The following is a 16775-nucleotide window of genomic DNA, read 5'->3' on the forward strand; positions in this document are numbered from 1 at the left end:
TAACAAAATGCATTAAACATAGGCAAAATGGTAATGTTCCTGCACAACTAAATTGATAATATTGTTTCCATTAATATTGTCTGTCACAGTTTGGCTTACACATATTTTTGCAAAATTTGTTTTACATAAGATTTGCACATAGGAGGTAGTTTTTTCATAAAAAGAATAGCTTGATGAAGATAACACTCGTAACAATAAATAATTTTAAAAAAAAACTATCTTGTTAAATATATTGAACATAATACATTATAGCAATCTAGATTTTTTACTGAATATTCGCTCCCAAACCTCTGCCGAGTATCACATGGCTCCCGGACGATGTAAATGCGTTTTATTTTTTAGTGACGCACGAATTGGAGACAACCCGTATTATGTTGCACCAAACAACCTCTTTGTTTCTTCATACAAGGGAGATGAAAGTAAAATGTCTTGTTTAGACGTTTGTCAACTTTAATGTAAGGTTATGTAGTCCAATTACAAACATAATGTATGTATTTCTCAAAAACTTTATTCTGAAGCATAAACATATTTTGCCTGTCACAATTTAAAAAAAATACAGAAATATTACTTATTACAGTCATGCATTTGTCTAACGTTACATTTCGCATATAAATAAAAACAATTTCGACTCTACAACAAAGTACTAGTCGACTTTTGGTATATTCTGTTTATTATTTACGCGTATGACGCATATACAAGAGGACGGACGGATATGGTAAAAAACATATATTTGATGACGTAGTTGTACGCTTCCTTGTGTATCAGCCACACGCGTATAAGGTCTATCAGGTACAGGATGGAGACGGAATGTTATTTGAAACCGAATAGCGCTTTAGGCGTCGGATATCTGGTTGGGATTGAAACATACGACTGACTCTATTTAACGGGCATTCTGTGTTGGCAATTTGGAAGGGACACAGCAGGAAAGATATCCAGACCGTGAGTATTACATACTTTTAACGTACCATGTTTTAATGATAGAAACATTATGTTATTGTAATTTAAACACCACAAACAAAGTTTTAACATTAAGTTATCACAAATTACATAATTGTGATGAAAATTGAAAACAAATGTATGGTGTTTAAACCGTTCTCTTATTGACTTTAAAGTTAGTATATTTTTTTCACAAGGGAAAAGTCATATTTATTAAAACATTCAAATTGCAAACATTTCTTTCAGGACACTTGGATATACAGAGAAGATACAGCCATGAGGGTATTTTTGATCGGATGTCTGTGTGTGATCAGTACAGTGCTCATGGCAACCGCCATTGACGCCTACTACGATATGTCTAGCATTTACGGGGGAGGCGCTGGGATGGGCTCCATTGGCTACCCAGGCGCCATGGGATACGGGTACGGGGGCGGTGCTATAGGCGGTGCCGGCGGCGGCGGGGGAGGAATGGGTGGAATATTTGGAATTCTCATCTTCCGTAAGTACAGGAGTGAACATGTGATTATTATACACATGTATATGTTTATTTTATATGGTTTGTCCGATTTTAAAATACACCTTTGTCAGTTGATACCTGAAAATAATTTGGATGCCTTGAGCAGTTAAGCGTATTTCAGAACCCTTCGTGTACGCATGTGTTATGAGACTTTTTAAATGCAATTTCTACTTAAATTCCTACATCATTTATTAGATTATTTGTAAAGAGGGACTAAAAAGGCATTAAAGCATCACGGGCCCTGTGTTTCAAAATGCAATCTTTTTTTATTAATGTTCCAATGTGTTGGACGATGATACCCATCTCGTTAATACGCTCAATATGTATTTTTGTTATTTTTTTCACTCAGCGAATCGTCAACATATTTTTGGTTGTACCAGTTTGACCCATGTTCATTATTCTGACAAGCATTGGGTTTGAGCAATGTGTCTTATTTTGTTCGCACGTCAGTGTCTAATGATGCGAACATGCATATATTAGTGTTTGACGACAGAATCACCATGGATGCGATTGCAGCAATAAATGGTTTACTGAACACCATCGATGTTTATAATATATTATAAAAATAATTAAATTGTATTTGCATGTTTTTATATGATAAACGAATAATTAATATAGTGCGTATTGAAAGCTTGAATATTCAATCAAGTTTGTTATACTCGTAAATTAAATTTAAGCCGTCTCGAAATTAATTAATATATGATAAAATTGAGTCTCCGACCCTTTCCCGTTTCAGTGTTTGTTTTCATCATCATCATAAATGTCTTGTTCGGTGGATCCGGTGGGTTTGGCGGACTCGGCGGGGGCGGCGGGGGCGGCGGGGGCGGCAAGAGCAAGGGCAATGGTGGCAGCAGCTACGGTGGTGGTGGTGGTGGTAGCAGCTACGGTGGTGGTGGTGGTGGTGGGGGACACAACTCATATAAAAGATAAAGTGAAAGTGGTATGTTTAAAGATACATTTGATGTTTTTTTCAATACATCTTTACTCAAGTATTTTCCATCCATAAAATTCGGAATCAGAATAATGTAAATAACAAAATCCGTTGACTATGCTGATTTTTTTTTAATTTTTAAAACCTTAAATGAAATTGATAAATATTGTAGTTTAACACAAATGCAATCGTCATCCTTCAAGCAATGATTGTGTACTTTTGCATTAGTATAACTTGTTTTCATTTCCTAATATATCTTAACTATTTTGAAGATGAACTCAAAGGAAAGCGGGACGGAGAGAATTGGAACGCGTATGATTTTGGACAACGCAACTCATTTAAAACAACACTGTATTTGTTATTTTGTAAATGATATTTTATTACAATAATATTAAATATGCATCCGTAGATTGAATTGTTATTCATGTGTTGGTCCAATTGTCTCGAGCATGGAAATTAATTTTGATCTGATTGACGGCAGTCAATACTTGTTAATGACAGATTAAAGCCTCCATAAGGGTGGTTACCATAAACAATAGAAATAGACATTTGAATGTCAACTAAAATTGTTGTATTATGTTTTGAGGTATTGACTTATGTGTGTCAAGTAATTTTGAGGGAATGCATGAAGCATTATGTTCACTGTTTAAATTAGAAGTCTATCATTTTTTTCAACAAATGACAAACTAAAAATCACTTCATAATTTCCAGACCAGAAAATATCATTTTAATCATAAATACCGATGTTTTCCTAAAATATTGTTTTTATCCAAGTAAAGATTAATTTAAAAACATTTTTATTTTCCACAATTACGTGAATAATCGGAGCACCCTTGGTATGGCTTTAAGTCCCCGAGTCTCGATTTATTTAATTCTTGTGAAATAAAACCAGTCAAATAGCATACTGCTGGAGAACATTTCTTTGATGGCGTATATTGTATATCCGAGAACACGCCATACTCTCAGTATTTAAGTTGTATGACGGAAGGTCAGTTAACCTACTTGCATTCTTCCTGGTCAAGCTATTTTACCAGTACATAGTGTTAATACTTTTTCGAGAAACTGGCTACTGCCCTACTTCAATACAGATGAAGAAGGAGAATGACCGTAACAATGATTGTATGACCAACACTCCCGTATTATGTGATCGGAAATGGAATCGAGCCTTACCGTTTATAGTCCAAAGCTCTACCATCTGAGCTTGTCAAATTAAAAGACTGTATTAACTCTTTACCACTTAGATATTTACGCATTTGTAGTCCCTTAGAAAGTTAAATTTAATTAAAGACCTTTCTTCCTAGATTAAAATGTTAAAGGCGCTGTTTTCAACCCTTAGATGCTGATGAGCAGCAAACATCATAAAACCTGAACAGACTGCACACGTTGATCAAAGACTTCACATCCAACTGATTGACGTGTGACTGGAAAATTAAGTCCAACCCACGACGATCTCGCTAGCCAATCAAATGCTATATTTAACATTCAACGGTCTATAATTTAACGTATACATCAATAGGTTTACACATTCAATATTATCGTTGACGACGCCTTATTTTCCTTTTAATATGTATTTCATTTATAAAATATACACGAGAAACTTATAACACGTTAGAAAATGTTATACAGTTGATCATATAGTAAACAAGATGCATTTTAATTTCTTCTTTGCTTTTAAAACGGTCATACAGTAAAAAAGGACATTAAATAGTAAGCAATTTAAACACATTTGGTATTGTTATGTCAATAGGGGGGGGGGGCATTAAATATTGACAAGAGTACACTATATGGCAAAAGCTGCAAGAGCGATAAACTCCGTTTTTGCATCACGAAAGAAATAAAAGTCCCAATAAATGTTTTGTTCATTGGTAGAAACCGGGGGGGGGGGGGGGGGGCATTAAATATTGACAAGAGTACACTATATGGCAAAAGCTGCAAGAGCGATAAACTCCGTTTTTGCATCACGAAAGAAATAAAAGTCCCAATAAATGTTTTGTTCATGGTGTTTGTGTTTCTTTACACATTGGTAGAAACCTTACAATTATTGAATCTTTTATTAAACCGCATCAAAATAAATAAGGAAATTGTGTCCTTAATACTATCATTCATATACAAGGATTAAGAATTGATAAACAAAATAACATTATTAATTGGTCCTCACAAGTTTGCCACATTGTAAATCAAGCAGGATTTACAGATGTATCATGCATGGCTATATCTTGAGTCAGTTTTATTGATACCTTTATTCCTTTGTTAAATAAAAGACTCAGAGATCAGTGTATATCAGAGTGGAGAGTTAATTTTGATTCATCAACTTCATTACTAGTCTACAAAAATTAACATGTATCTGAGAGGTTTGAATAGTCTGTGTATTTAAATGTATCCGAAATTATTTTTTTTTAATATCAATAAAAAATATCACTTCATACTTAAAATTATTGTTTTGTTTAGCAGAAAGATCCAAACTCATATCACTTAAATTCTCAACAAAACAAAGCATGCATACTAATTTTAAGTTTTGAAATAGTAACAAGAAATATCTTTAAAACAGATATACCGCGTTGATAGTCCAATGAATGAGATCAAGGATAGCGAATGTCTTTTTCTGTGCAGTTCTTAGCTGCATCACACGCAGTGCGGGATGTTACGCGGAGTTTTCGCGGCTTATTTAACATTATTACATATTGCTGGTCATAAATCTATAGATACAAAACAGAAAACCAAAAGAAGAATGGAAGTGAAATTAAAACATACGAGTCAACCGGCCACACGCGAAGTATTTATAGGCGCGTTCTTCGAACAAACATGTTTTAGTGGTTTGTCGGGCATTGCTATTTGATTCGATTATTAACAGTATCGAGAATCATCGCACGCATGATGAATACATTAGTCAATATGGTGGAATAATTATTGTTAAATTAATCAAAAATAATATTTATCATTGTATTGTTGAAACCACGTTAAGAATCTATTATTGACATACCATAAATATATTGTTGAATATCTTCATTTAACATATTTCTGGTCTAAAGAAAATTCCAGGTCACCTAGTTCACGGAAAGCTTCTTTATTATACAACGATTATTTTACTGGCCGCGAACTCCGGTGATGACCTGTATATAAACTCGATACCTCGCGGGTTGAAACGCAATCCATTAAGTGAGGCCTCGCTTCCACTGCTCTTTATACTTTTACATGTTTACATGTTGACAGACATATGAGAACATAGCCTTTAAGTATGAACGCTTTTGTCCTGACAATCCTCAGAAAATAAAATGAGCATGCACAAACTGTATTGATGTCGAGAATTGAGTGTAAAACTGTTCTATCTATTAAGCCTTTTCATTAAAGATAAAATTGTTTCATGCAGTAAAACAGTGTTACAAAGACGCGGATATGTTTTCAATGTGTCAGTGGTATACTCAAATCAGCCTATGGAATAAATGAAGTGTATTCATTCTGACCTAGCCGTGGGAAATTTTATTTGAATTTTATTGGACACTTACAAAGGTCAGGTAAGGTGAAAAGCTGGCTTGATACAGCTATGCCAAAAAATACCGGAATGCTCAGGGAGTAAGCTTTATCTAAATAACAGGCTTTAATAAAAAAAGATAATTATGTTTTCTCTAACATACCGCTTAATATTTTCTTTCATGAACACCCCCCCCCCCTTACCAAACATCAAACTTTGCTTCCAAAAATAAATATTTTAACCAAGATTCATACAATCTTTAACAAAATTGTGACTTCTAAGAGTTTTCACAAGGATTTTGTATAATATAATGAAAATTTGGACAATCTAAGGGCAATAATTATGGCATTAATAATGTGATTTTGCTCATTTTTCAACTTGACTGAGATCTTTCAGCAACTTTCATAAAGAATGCTTGAGAAGTGTGAATGTCAGATTGTTTACAAACCAAATGTGAACGGACGGACGGTTGACAACGACCAATCCTAAAACCTCACCTGAGCAATCAGGTGAGCTAAAAAGTGTGTTTCACCGATCTGAGCTATTTTCCAACTTGTCCGAGAAATCAATAAAACCAATGTATTGACTAAGTTTCACGATGATTAGGCAAAAAATGTGACTTCTATAGTGTTCGATCACAATGTTTCTCTCTTGTCACATAAGGAAAACTGCCCCCTCCCCTGGTGGCCATGTTTTTTTTACCAATCGGGACCATTTGCGAACTCATCTGAGATATATATAAAACCAATATTTTCACCAAGTTTCATGATGATTGGGCAAAAAATGTGACTTCTATAGTGTTCACAAGCTTTTTTTACTATTTAAATATAAGAAAATGGCCCCCCACCCCCCGGCAGCCATGTTATTCAACTGACCGGAACCATTTTTGAACGCAACTCTTGTATCAAAGAAACAAATGTTCTGACCAAATTTCATGACAATTGGGACAAAAATGTGTCTTCCAGAGTGTTCACATGTTTTCACTATATACATATAGAGACAAAATGCCCCGCCCACTGGCGGCCATGTTTTTTTCACCGATTTGGACCATTTTCGAACTCGTCCGAGATATAAATAAAACTCATGTTTTGACCAATTTTCATGAAGATCGGACAAAAAAAATGTGGCCTCTAGAGTGTTTACAATGTATCACTATAGCCAAATAAGGAAAACTGCCCCGCCCACTGGCGGTCATGTTTTTCAACGGACCAGAACCACTTTTGAACTCCACCAGCATATCATTAAGACAAACATTTTGACAAAGTTTCATGAAGATTGGGCATCAAATGTGACTTCTACAGTGTTTACAAGGTTTTTCTTTTTTTTGACCTAGTAACCTAGTTTTTGACCTTACATGACCCAGTTTCAAACTCGACCGAGATATCATTGGGACAAAGCTTCTGACCAAGTTTCATGAACATCGGAAAAGAAATGTGCCCTCTAGAGTGTTTACAAATACATGTTAACGGACGGACGGACGACGGACGGACGACGGACAAAGACCGGTCACAAAAGCTAACCTGAGCAATCAGGTGAGCTAAAAAGATATACGGCGTTGATTGTAGTTGGAGTTTATGAAAGGTAAAGAGTTCAATGAATGAGATCAAGGATATCGAATGTCTTTTTCTGTGCAGTTCTTAGCTGCATCACACGCAGTACGGGATGTTACGCGGAGTTTTCGCGGCTTAGTTTACATTATTACATATTGCTGGTCATAAACCTATAGATACAAAACAGAAAACCAAAAGGAGAATGGAAGTGAAATTAAAACATATGAGTCAACCGGCCACACGCGAAGTATCCGTACATATTTTAAATATGTATACGCGCGTTCTTCGAATAAACCTGTTTTAGTGGTTTATCGGGCATTGCTATTTGATTCGATTATTAACAGTATCGAGAATCATCGCGCTCATGCTTAATACATTAGTCAATATAGTAGAATAATTATTGTTTAATTAATTAAAAATAATATTTATCGTGGTATTGTTGAAAACACATTAAGAATCTATTATTGACATATCATAATTATATCGCTGGATATCTTCATTTAACATCTATCTGGTCTAAAGGAAATTCCAGTTCACCTAGTTCACGCTATAGCGTCTTTATTATATAAGGATTATTTTACTGGCCGTGAACTCCGGTCAGCACATAAGAAACTCGTGAAGACGCAGCGATGACCTGGTATATAAACTCTGACATTCACGCACACTGGCCGCGAACTGACCCTGATACCTCGCGGCTTGAAATGCAATGCATTAAAGTGAGGCCTCGCTTCCACTGCTCTTTATACTTTTACATGTTAACATGTTGACAGGAATATGGAAGTTAGTACTAAATATTAGAACATAGCCTTTAAGTACAAACGTTTTCGCGCTGGCATCCTCTGAAAATAAAAGATGCACGCACAAACTGTATTAATGTCGAGATTGAGTGTAAAATTGTTCTATCTATTACCGGTGAGCCTTTTTATAAGAGATAACATTGTTTCATGTTGAACATGCAGTAAAACAGTGTTACAAAGACGCGGACATGTTTCCAATGTTCTGGTCGTATGCTCAAATCAGCCTATGGGATAAATGAAGTGTATTCATTCTGACCTAGTCGCGGGAAATTTTATTTGAATTTTATTGGACAGTTACAAAGGTCAGGTAAGGTGAAAAGCTGGCGTATACAGCTATGCCGAAAAACTTCAATCTTGCAATATACATAGACATTTTGACAGCATATACCGGTAAGCAATTAGGGCTTTCTGAATGTTTGTGTGTGCAAAAAGACTACCAAAAAAGTGGTCTTACGTAAATAAGATTAGTGAAAGTAATACATACGGAATATTACGCTAGTCAATTGTTCCAAGAGTTTGTATCACTCGAGTGGCTTGTGTGATGACGTATCACACGAGAGGCCTCGAGTGTGATGCGAAATAGCACAAGCCACGAGCGTGATACAAACTCTTGGAACAATTGACTAGCGTAATATACCTTTTATTATATACAACAACTAACGAAAACAGTTAATAATTGTATTGTTTACTTTAACAATCAAAGCGCTGAAGGCACTGAAGATGTTCGCTATTGCATAATTTAACACGCAATTCATTTTTCAAAATCAATCGCAAGTTTGAAATGAACACACGCCATTCAACTTTAAAAAGTGTGTGTCATAGCGCACGGGTCGAGTTTTGTGTGCACTTTTTATCATCCTTATTATTTCATAGAAATAACTAAGACAAAATAAAAACAGCATGCTTTTTTGGAAGTTTTGAAAGCAAAGAAAGTATGATGAAAATGGTAATGAGAACTTAATATAAAGAAAATTTGCAGTCACCATCATATTATAGGAATATTTGTTCTAATATCAAATGACTATCTCACCAAGAATATAAATTCATAATGAAAGTTCCGTGTACAAAACTTTTGATTTTTGACACCATATACAAATTCAAAATATACAATAATCTTCGTATCTTGTATATGGAGGAATAAAAGTATATAAACATTGCTGTTTATGCTTTACTTGTTACCCGAGCAGTTCACACGGTGTCAATAACGCTAACATAAACATAGGCATAGAGCACTAATGCGCTTTTAGGCGAAGCTGTTTCAGTTTTCATCTTAGTGACTTTAACATAACGCCAACAGACACGCATGAATATTTTCGAATATTTAATAAGCTGATTCGAGATACAACCTCTGAATTTTTGCTACATCACTGCGTATGTGCTCATTTCAAAGGATGTAGCACTGTTCAGTGTAAGGAATTCCGGACTACTCTCTGTATGCTCAAACGACACAAATTGTGGCCTTGTAACAATTACGCGTTACAATCCATCTCGCAGAATTTCAATTTCGCCTCCAAGATGAGAAAACAATCATTAGCGAAATAGTATAGTGTCACGATAAGAGAAAATCGTTTAATTATCATACCACAATGTTTGCCGTACTTGGTCAGCACGTCTGGAAATCATTCCTTAATGCGTCGATAGGCTGCCATTATTAACAAGTTTGCTATTTTGAATTCAATTTTGTATCAAAAAGCATTGTTTTTAAATGTGGGATTTTCAATTCGCAATGAGATTTGTAATGACCCTCGTCATGCGAAAATGGGTCTTATTCCATATGCGCCCATCATATAAATAGCCCACTCAGCTATCCCTCCTTCTGGTAAGGAGAAACATAACATATTGAGTGATTTTAAAGCGAACAGCGTCGCCTATGGCCTGACTGCGCAAGAGCACATGTTGGGTTTAACAAACGCTTGCCGAAACGCATAAGACCCATTTTCGCATGACGGCGCTATTGGCGTGTGATTTAAATGTGACGAAAGAAAACTGCGTTTAAATCAAATATAAACATACGATATATTTCGATAATGAAGAAAGATACTCACAACAAGGCATATGAGGACACATATGAAGTGCTCTCCCGTAGTATATTTTTTATTTACTCACACTAATGTGTGGTTTGACAATGCTAACACACATTTCATGCGGTGAATATGCATCTTACAAGTGAAAAACACAACACAATAGTTTAACTTTTGTTTAATTGTATTCAATTATTTAGAAAAGTAAATTGCTAACTTTATTTCAAAGTCGGCGTATACGCCGACTACATTTTTAAAATTGTTATAAATATATTTAATATAATATATTTAGTTGTTTTCGGTTTTAGCGATTATAAAGCATTTTCGAGGTTGCCTATAGTATGCCTGAGTAATTGATGAACTCATATCCAACTGTCAATGTATTGAGAACTGTGAATATAAACAAGCTAAACCTTCTACTAAGCTTCTACTATTGCGTTGCTAGCACCCGTAAATACAAAAGATCGCCGCTATGTGTTGAGAACCAAGAACGCTTTCCAGAAATACCCGATGTAGTAGCTTCAACGAGGTTATGAAACAGGTCATTCGTATTATTATTATAAATTATTTGTTATATTCGGGTTAAGCGATTATGATTTTTTTTAGTCTATCGTATCGCTGAAGTTATTGTTGAACTTATGTTCAACGTTTTATAAATTGAGAATATAAATAAGCGTCAACTTTTTCCCAAATCTCTCAATTTACGACCTGTACTACGTCATTGAGTTGTATGTGAGAGCGTAACCTATTGCGTTGTTATCGCCCGTAAACTTTCCTTTGTTTATCGACAGGCGCATCTATTAATAGCCTCATATCATGAATGCCAAAACACCCGCGAAAAAGAACCACGTGACCAAATAGGACGCTAAACGCAAATACCATGCGACTACGACTTTAATTATGTAAGAACGCTCCGCAATTCCTCTAAAGCCGGGGCCTTGTGATTGCTTTTACGTAAAGAATTGACCTCTAACTGAAGTAAACAAAGGAAACGCAGCACCTAATTGACCCATTCCTTCTATGTGCGAAGGCAGATTGAATTTTACTAATGTATGGTTTGCCTATTATAACACACATTATAATGCGGTAAATATGCGACTAAAAGTAAAAAACACTATAATTAAATTTTTGTTTTTAATTAAGTTATTTAGAAACCAAAATTCCAAACCTTATTTCAAAACAGCAAGACTACATTTTTTAGAGAATATTCTTGTTATATTTAAATGTTTTTTAACAGTTTCAGCGATAATGAATCATTTTTATGTTGTCTATCGTATCCCTGTAATAATTGTTGAACTCGTGGTCAACGTGTTATTAATTGAGACCTGTGAATATAAACAAGCGTAACCTTATACTAGTGCGTAATTCTCACCCGGACTCCCCTTTGTTTATCGCCAGCCTCAGATTTATGAATGAGATGAGCGAAAATACTACGTCACGCAGACGCAGCAGAAAATGGACTATTTTAATCATTCATAAACAATCTCCTCCGCGACACGTGCAATACGATCATTGTTTTTTTAATTCTTTTCTATAAAACACCATTCGAAACTATTGCATTTAACACGATATTAATATAATGTTTCCATTTGTGAATAAACATAATTGGAGAACTCATACCTCTTGCATAAATTATACAACTCTTTCTTCGCGCGTAGTGTAAGCGGGAATTGGGCTAATCATACCCAGGCCGTATCGACCTGAATTTTACATCAAGCACATTAGACGGTCGCTAAAGCGACCATCTAAAAATGACAAAACAATGACTAAAACGGTACGCCATAGGTAATTTAAGACGCGCAGGAATACAGTTTATGTAAATTAACGTCTAAGCGTAAAAACACAGGTACGTTAAGGCCATCGTTAATCCAATGTTTATAACAATTAAGTTGACAACTTAAATCCGATGTTTATAACAAAAACGTTGAAACAATATGCACTTCCACTTCTTCCATGTCTTTATCGAAACTTAGTTTAAACCACACTATTTTATTGTATTCCTATCGAAATATACATTTAGCTATGCATGATAAACACAAACTCCAAAATACGTTTTGAATTTGTTCGATGTTTTTAACAAACAGTTTACTGTTAAAAAACACCACGTCCGACAGGTCCTTAAATTCCATAGAGTTTAGATAAAACTATTGTGTTTCGTCGTAGAAATCACGTCACACGATGTACTACGTAATATATTTCGTAATATACAATATTTCTTTTTTTTCTATTTTTGGTGCGCGTAATGTGACGTCATTAAATGGGTCGAAGTAGTCCGGCTAGTACGGTAATACGGATTTGGAAACAGCGAGTAACGCAATACGGGATTTTTTATTTCAACGACTGATACAACCTGTATTTTGTTTAAAGCATTAAACAGGTATATAATAAATGTACCTACCCTTTTTGGCAATCTATCTTGTACACAGTTATGTAATGGGATTAGTTAATGGCGATGTTTATATATATATATATATATATATATATATATATATATATATATATATATATATATATATATATATATATATATATATATATATATATATATAAACACAAACGCCGTGTCAAAATGTCGCACACACACATTCACACACGCATACAGCCTCTGCCATGCCACACACTCACACACACATTCACGCACGCATACAGCCTCTGCCACACAAACACAAACGAACGAATACACATTTTTCAATGCAAGCAGATATTAATTAGTTATGTAATAAAGTATTATTCTGTGAATGATATCAAGCAAAATGCTGTAATTTACCTTCTATCTGACTATTAAAAAATTAGTTATTAATTAATTTAAGGTGTTTCTGACTGATATTGTATTAACACGATGGGCTGGAATATGCTACAATCAATTAAATATTTGATTTGCGTATGTCCTCATAGTACTGATATATACTGTAGAGAATAACAGGTTACTGTCCCATCGTTTTGCAATATATCAGGCGAGGCTTAGAATAATATAACGGCGAGGCTTGCCGTACACCTATTGTGTATGGTTTGACTTTTCAACAACGAATATTGACAAAAATACACAGTATGAAAAAATAACCCTCGTATATGTATTATACATACATTATATATAATACATATACGAGGGTTATTTTTTTCATACTGTGTATTTTTGTCAATATTCGTTGTTGAAAAGTAAAACCATACACAATAGGTGTACATTTAACAATCTGGAACCCCTGGGGTAAGCTCGGGGGGGGGGGGGGGGGGGGTAGGGTCCCGCCGGGGGGGGGGGGCAAATTTATGATACTGCTGCCTGTGACGAATAATGGCTTATTTTAAACATCGTATAGAGAGAAAAAAAGTTGTTTGCACTACGAATGGAAAGAGTACAACCGCTTTAATTATAAACATCTTGAATTGGAGATCAGGAATGGACTGCAGCGACAAATTTAATCGAACAACACATTTCACCGAATAGTTTGGAGACGCCATTTTGGAGATGTGTATTGGAATTGATCTCGGAATTGACATGTTGATGATGGGGTCAATATTAATGACATAAGCGTGTGAAATCGTTTGTTTAAATAGTTGAGGATTAGCATACAGTTATCATTTGTCTTGACTTTCTGTGCAACGCTTGCGAGTGCAATGACTTTATCGATATTTAAGATTTATTGCCCGATTGATGACGTCATTTAACTTCTGCAGTGCGGGCTGTTGTGATTTAAAAAAAAAATAAACGTTTTCGCGAATTTTGACTTTAAACTATAATTTAATATGTACGTTCTTGGTATCAAATTGTTTGTTTTGTTGAAACTGATTCATGTTGATAAAAATTGTTGACTTTATTGCAAATTCCACGTAACTCCAAAAAATGACTGATATAAGAACTTCCTGTTGACCATGATATAAAAAAAAATCAGGCAACGTTATATCAGGCAGATATCAATGCGGTAAAATGATAAAAGTATATGCCTTCATCACGGTTTGTTGTTTCTTTAAGTGAAGAGTTCATTGAAGAATGCATTCGCATGCTATAATTCATAGCCAGGGGGGGGGGATGCGTTGGGTTCGCACCCAATCTTTTGTGACGAGTAAAAAAATGTACAATAAGTTGCACCCAACTTTATTTGACGCAAAAACGGTTATTTACTTTTTCCAGGAACCCAGTAAGTCTTCGTATTTAAGCGTTCAAATAATGTTGTATTCAATATGCAACCGACAGGTCACCATATAATTAATTTCTCGATTAAGTCATTTCCAAGATAGCGCGTGATTTTTATTTAAACTTTGTAACCGTAGAATTGTTGAAATCAACAGAAGTTTTGACAGCAAAATTTGAGGAGATCTTAGAAGCCGGTCGCCGAAAAATGGAATTGGAATCTTTGTTATAAATGGATACTTGTTTTCTGTATAATGCAAAATTATTAACCTGGCACTCTAATCCGTATAAAATCGATACTTATTTATAGATATTTTGAAACTAAATGATTGTTTTGTAACTTTTGTCATCGTTATTAATGTCTGTTAAAGCTATAACTTTAATACATATCATAACAAAATGATGAAGCCTACTTATTGTGGGTTGAAATCCCAGTCCAATAACCCTTTTCGACAATTATATCAATGGCTTGAAAAGCAATTTGATTAATTTGAATTAATAATCTTATAAAAAAGAAAATACATTTTAGATGATTATTAACGGAATGTTATGTCAGCTTCCGAAAATGACTGAAATCAAAGGACACCTATCGACTATTGCCGAAGACTAATGAGTCACTGGTTAATAACTTAGCATTACAACAAGATTTATAACAATTACACATTGTGCACAGCATTTTCGACAGACTGTGTTGTCTTTTTGTTATATCCCCGTACAACCATTTTCGGATCCCCTAAAGGGTTTTCCAGCAACAAAAATATCAGCTTTGCTCAAGACAGGATAATTTATTTGTTGAATGACAAGAAAACAAATCATTTCTACAAAGCAATGTAGCTTTTTTTTAGTTTACCAATAGTTAATGGCATCTGTTCTGCTGCAAACGCATAACTTTCCACAATGTTTTAATTATTTCAAAATTGACACTAGGAATGCCCTACTCGTAAACAGTTGTTATAATGAATTTAATACGTTGTAACATATGTTCAGGTGGACGTTAACGTTTAATGTTCATCAACTGTGACCGATCTTGAGCATAAAATGGGCAAATAAGTACATCTTTTTTCTTCAACGTCCTTGTATAAATTGTTCAGGACTTTGAGATCATAGGACCAGTAGTTTGTGGTTATAGGGTCTTAATATGAAGCCTTAAGCGTTATACGTTTCTGAAATTTGTTTAGAAAAAGATAACTAATTTGTTTAAAGAAGTTTTAAACAAATTAAAGTAACTGTTATACCATTTTGATCTTTGTTAGTATTGATGCAGATTAGAGAAGACCCAGTTTTGTTAATCAGTGTTTGTTGTACAATACACTATTACCACGTTTCGAGCAATTCTAGGCCTCTGGTACTATCCATAGTAGCAGACAAACAATTGTTTTGAAAAAAAGTCAAATATTTCCATTTAATTTGCTCGATTTATGAATGGTAGAATGTTGGAATGGTAAAACACACCAATTGTATCAAGATTCCAATAAATAATATTTTATACCATTTGCTTAGATGGGCTGATCACACGCAAAGAAGCGAGACCTGTTCTTCAAACTGCGTTTTATATGAAATGTCTACAGAAATCAGTGATAATATGCACAACATACTTTCATTATATATATATATATATATATATATATATATATATATATATATATATATATATATATATATATAATTATAATGTTTATATGTTAAGAAGATGCGCTCAAGATGGCATTTTTTTAAATATACTGGACTCGTCTCAAACATTTTATTATTTACACCGATAATTGTAAACGTAGTGTTGGTAAGTACATTGTGATAAAGTTTCATTTCGAGTTCATTCTCTTATGATGCAACCATGCGACCACAATACATTGGGATTAATTGTGTTCTGAGCACATTCAATATTCATAATGTAATATAAAGTTATTGCATTTTATTTGCATATTGCGATGTGATAAATGAAATCAATAATAATAATATATTATATTGCTGATTAAAAGCTAAATTTAGCCTTCAAGAAATAAACTATTATATTCTTAAATAAATGGTTGTAAACCTCTTCTTTTTAAGTGTTCGTTTTCATAATCATCATCAACGTCTTGTTCGGTGGAGCCGGTGGTTTTGGCGGACTCGGTGGATCAGGAAGCAATGGCAAGAGTGGTAGCAAATACAGTGGAGGCAGCAACTATGGCGATGGTTTGAGTCACTACAAAAAATAAAGCGAGGTTGGTTTAACATGTGTGATGTTTTAAAAGTCACATTCTTGCCGTCCAGAGCGAACAAAATCCGAATAATGTGGATTTTTTTTATTTTAGACATAAGTGTTTGCATGTGTATGTAATAACATATTATTTAAATTTTGTATATTGATTTCTTAGCTTTATAAATGCCTTCGATGAAAATGATTATACATCCAGTCTTACTGATTTGCAATAGTTATCTTTTAACACAT

The 16775-nt window shown here is 34.3% G+C and overlaps 1 protein-coding gene across 1 annotated transcript; it reads left to right on the forward strand.

Moving 5' to 3' along the window:
• The first annotated feature begins 1260 nt into the window (after window positions 1-1260).
• On the forward strand, window positions 1261-16542 carry LOC127846165 (uncharacterized). The gene is made up of 2 exons (XM_052377341.1): window positions 1261-1435; window positions 16394-16542. The coding sequence occupies exons 1-2, from the start codon at window positions 1261-1263 to the stop codon at window positions 16540-16542; spliced, it is 324 nt and encodes a 107-aa protein (XP_052233301.1).
• The last annotated feature ends 233 nt before the right edge of the window (window positions 16543-16775 follow it).

The sequence above is a fragment of the Dreissena polymorpha genome, chromosome 9, assembly GCF_020536995.1.
Source record: "Dreissena polymorpha isolate Duluth1 chromosome 9, UMN_Dpol_1.0, whole genome shotgun sequence".
NCBI classification, from domain to species: domain Eukaryota; kingdom Metazoa; phylum Mollusca; class Bivalvia; order Myida; family Dreissenidae; genus Dreissena; species Dreissena polymorpha.

Bases quoted from the DNA above. Each gene is read 5' to 3' on its own strand.
- LOC127846165 (XM_052377341.1), top strand. From the start codon at position 1,261: ATGGCAACCGCCATTGACGCCTACTACGATATGTCTAGCATTTACGGG. The intron at 1,436-16,393 runs GTAAGTACAGGA...CTTCTTTTTAAG, and splicing joins ATTTGGAATTCTCATCTTCC to TGTTCGTTTTCATAATCATC.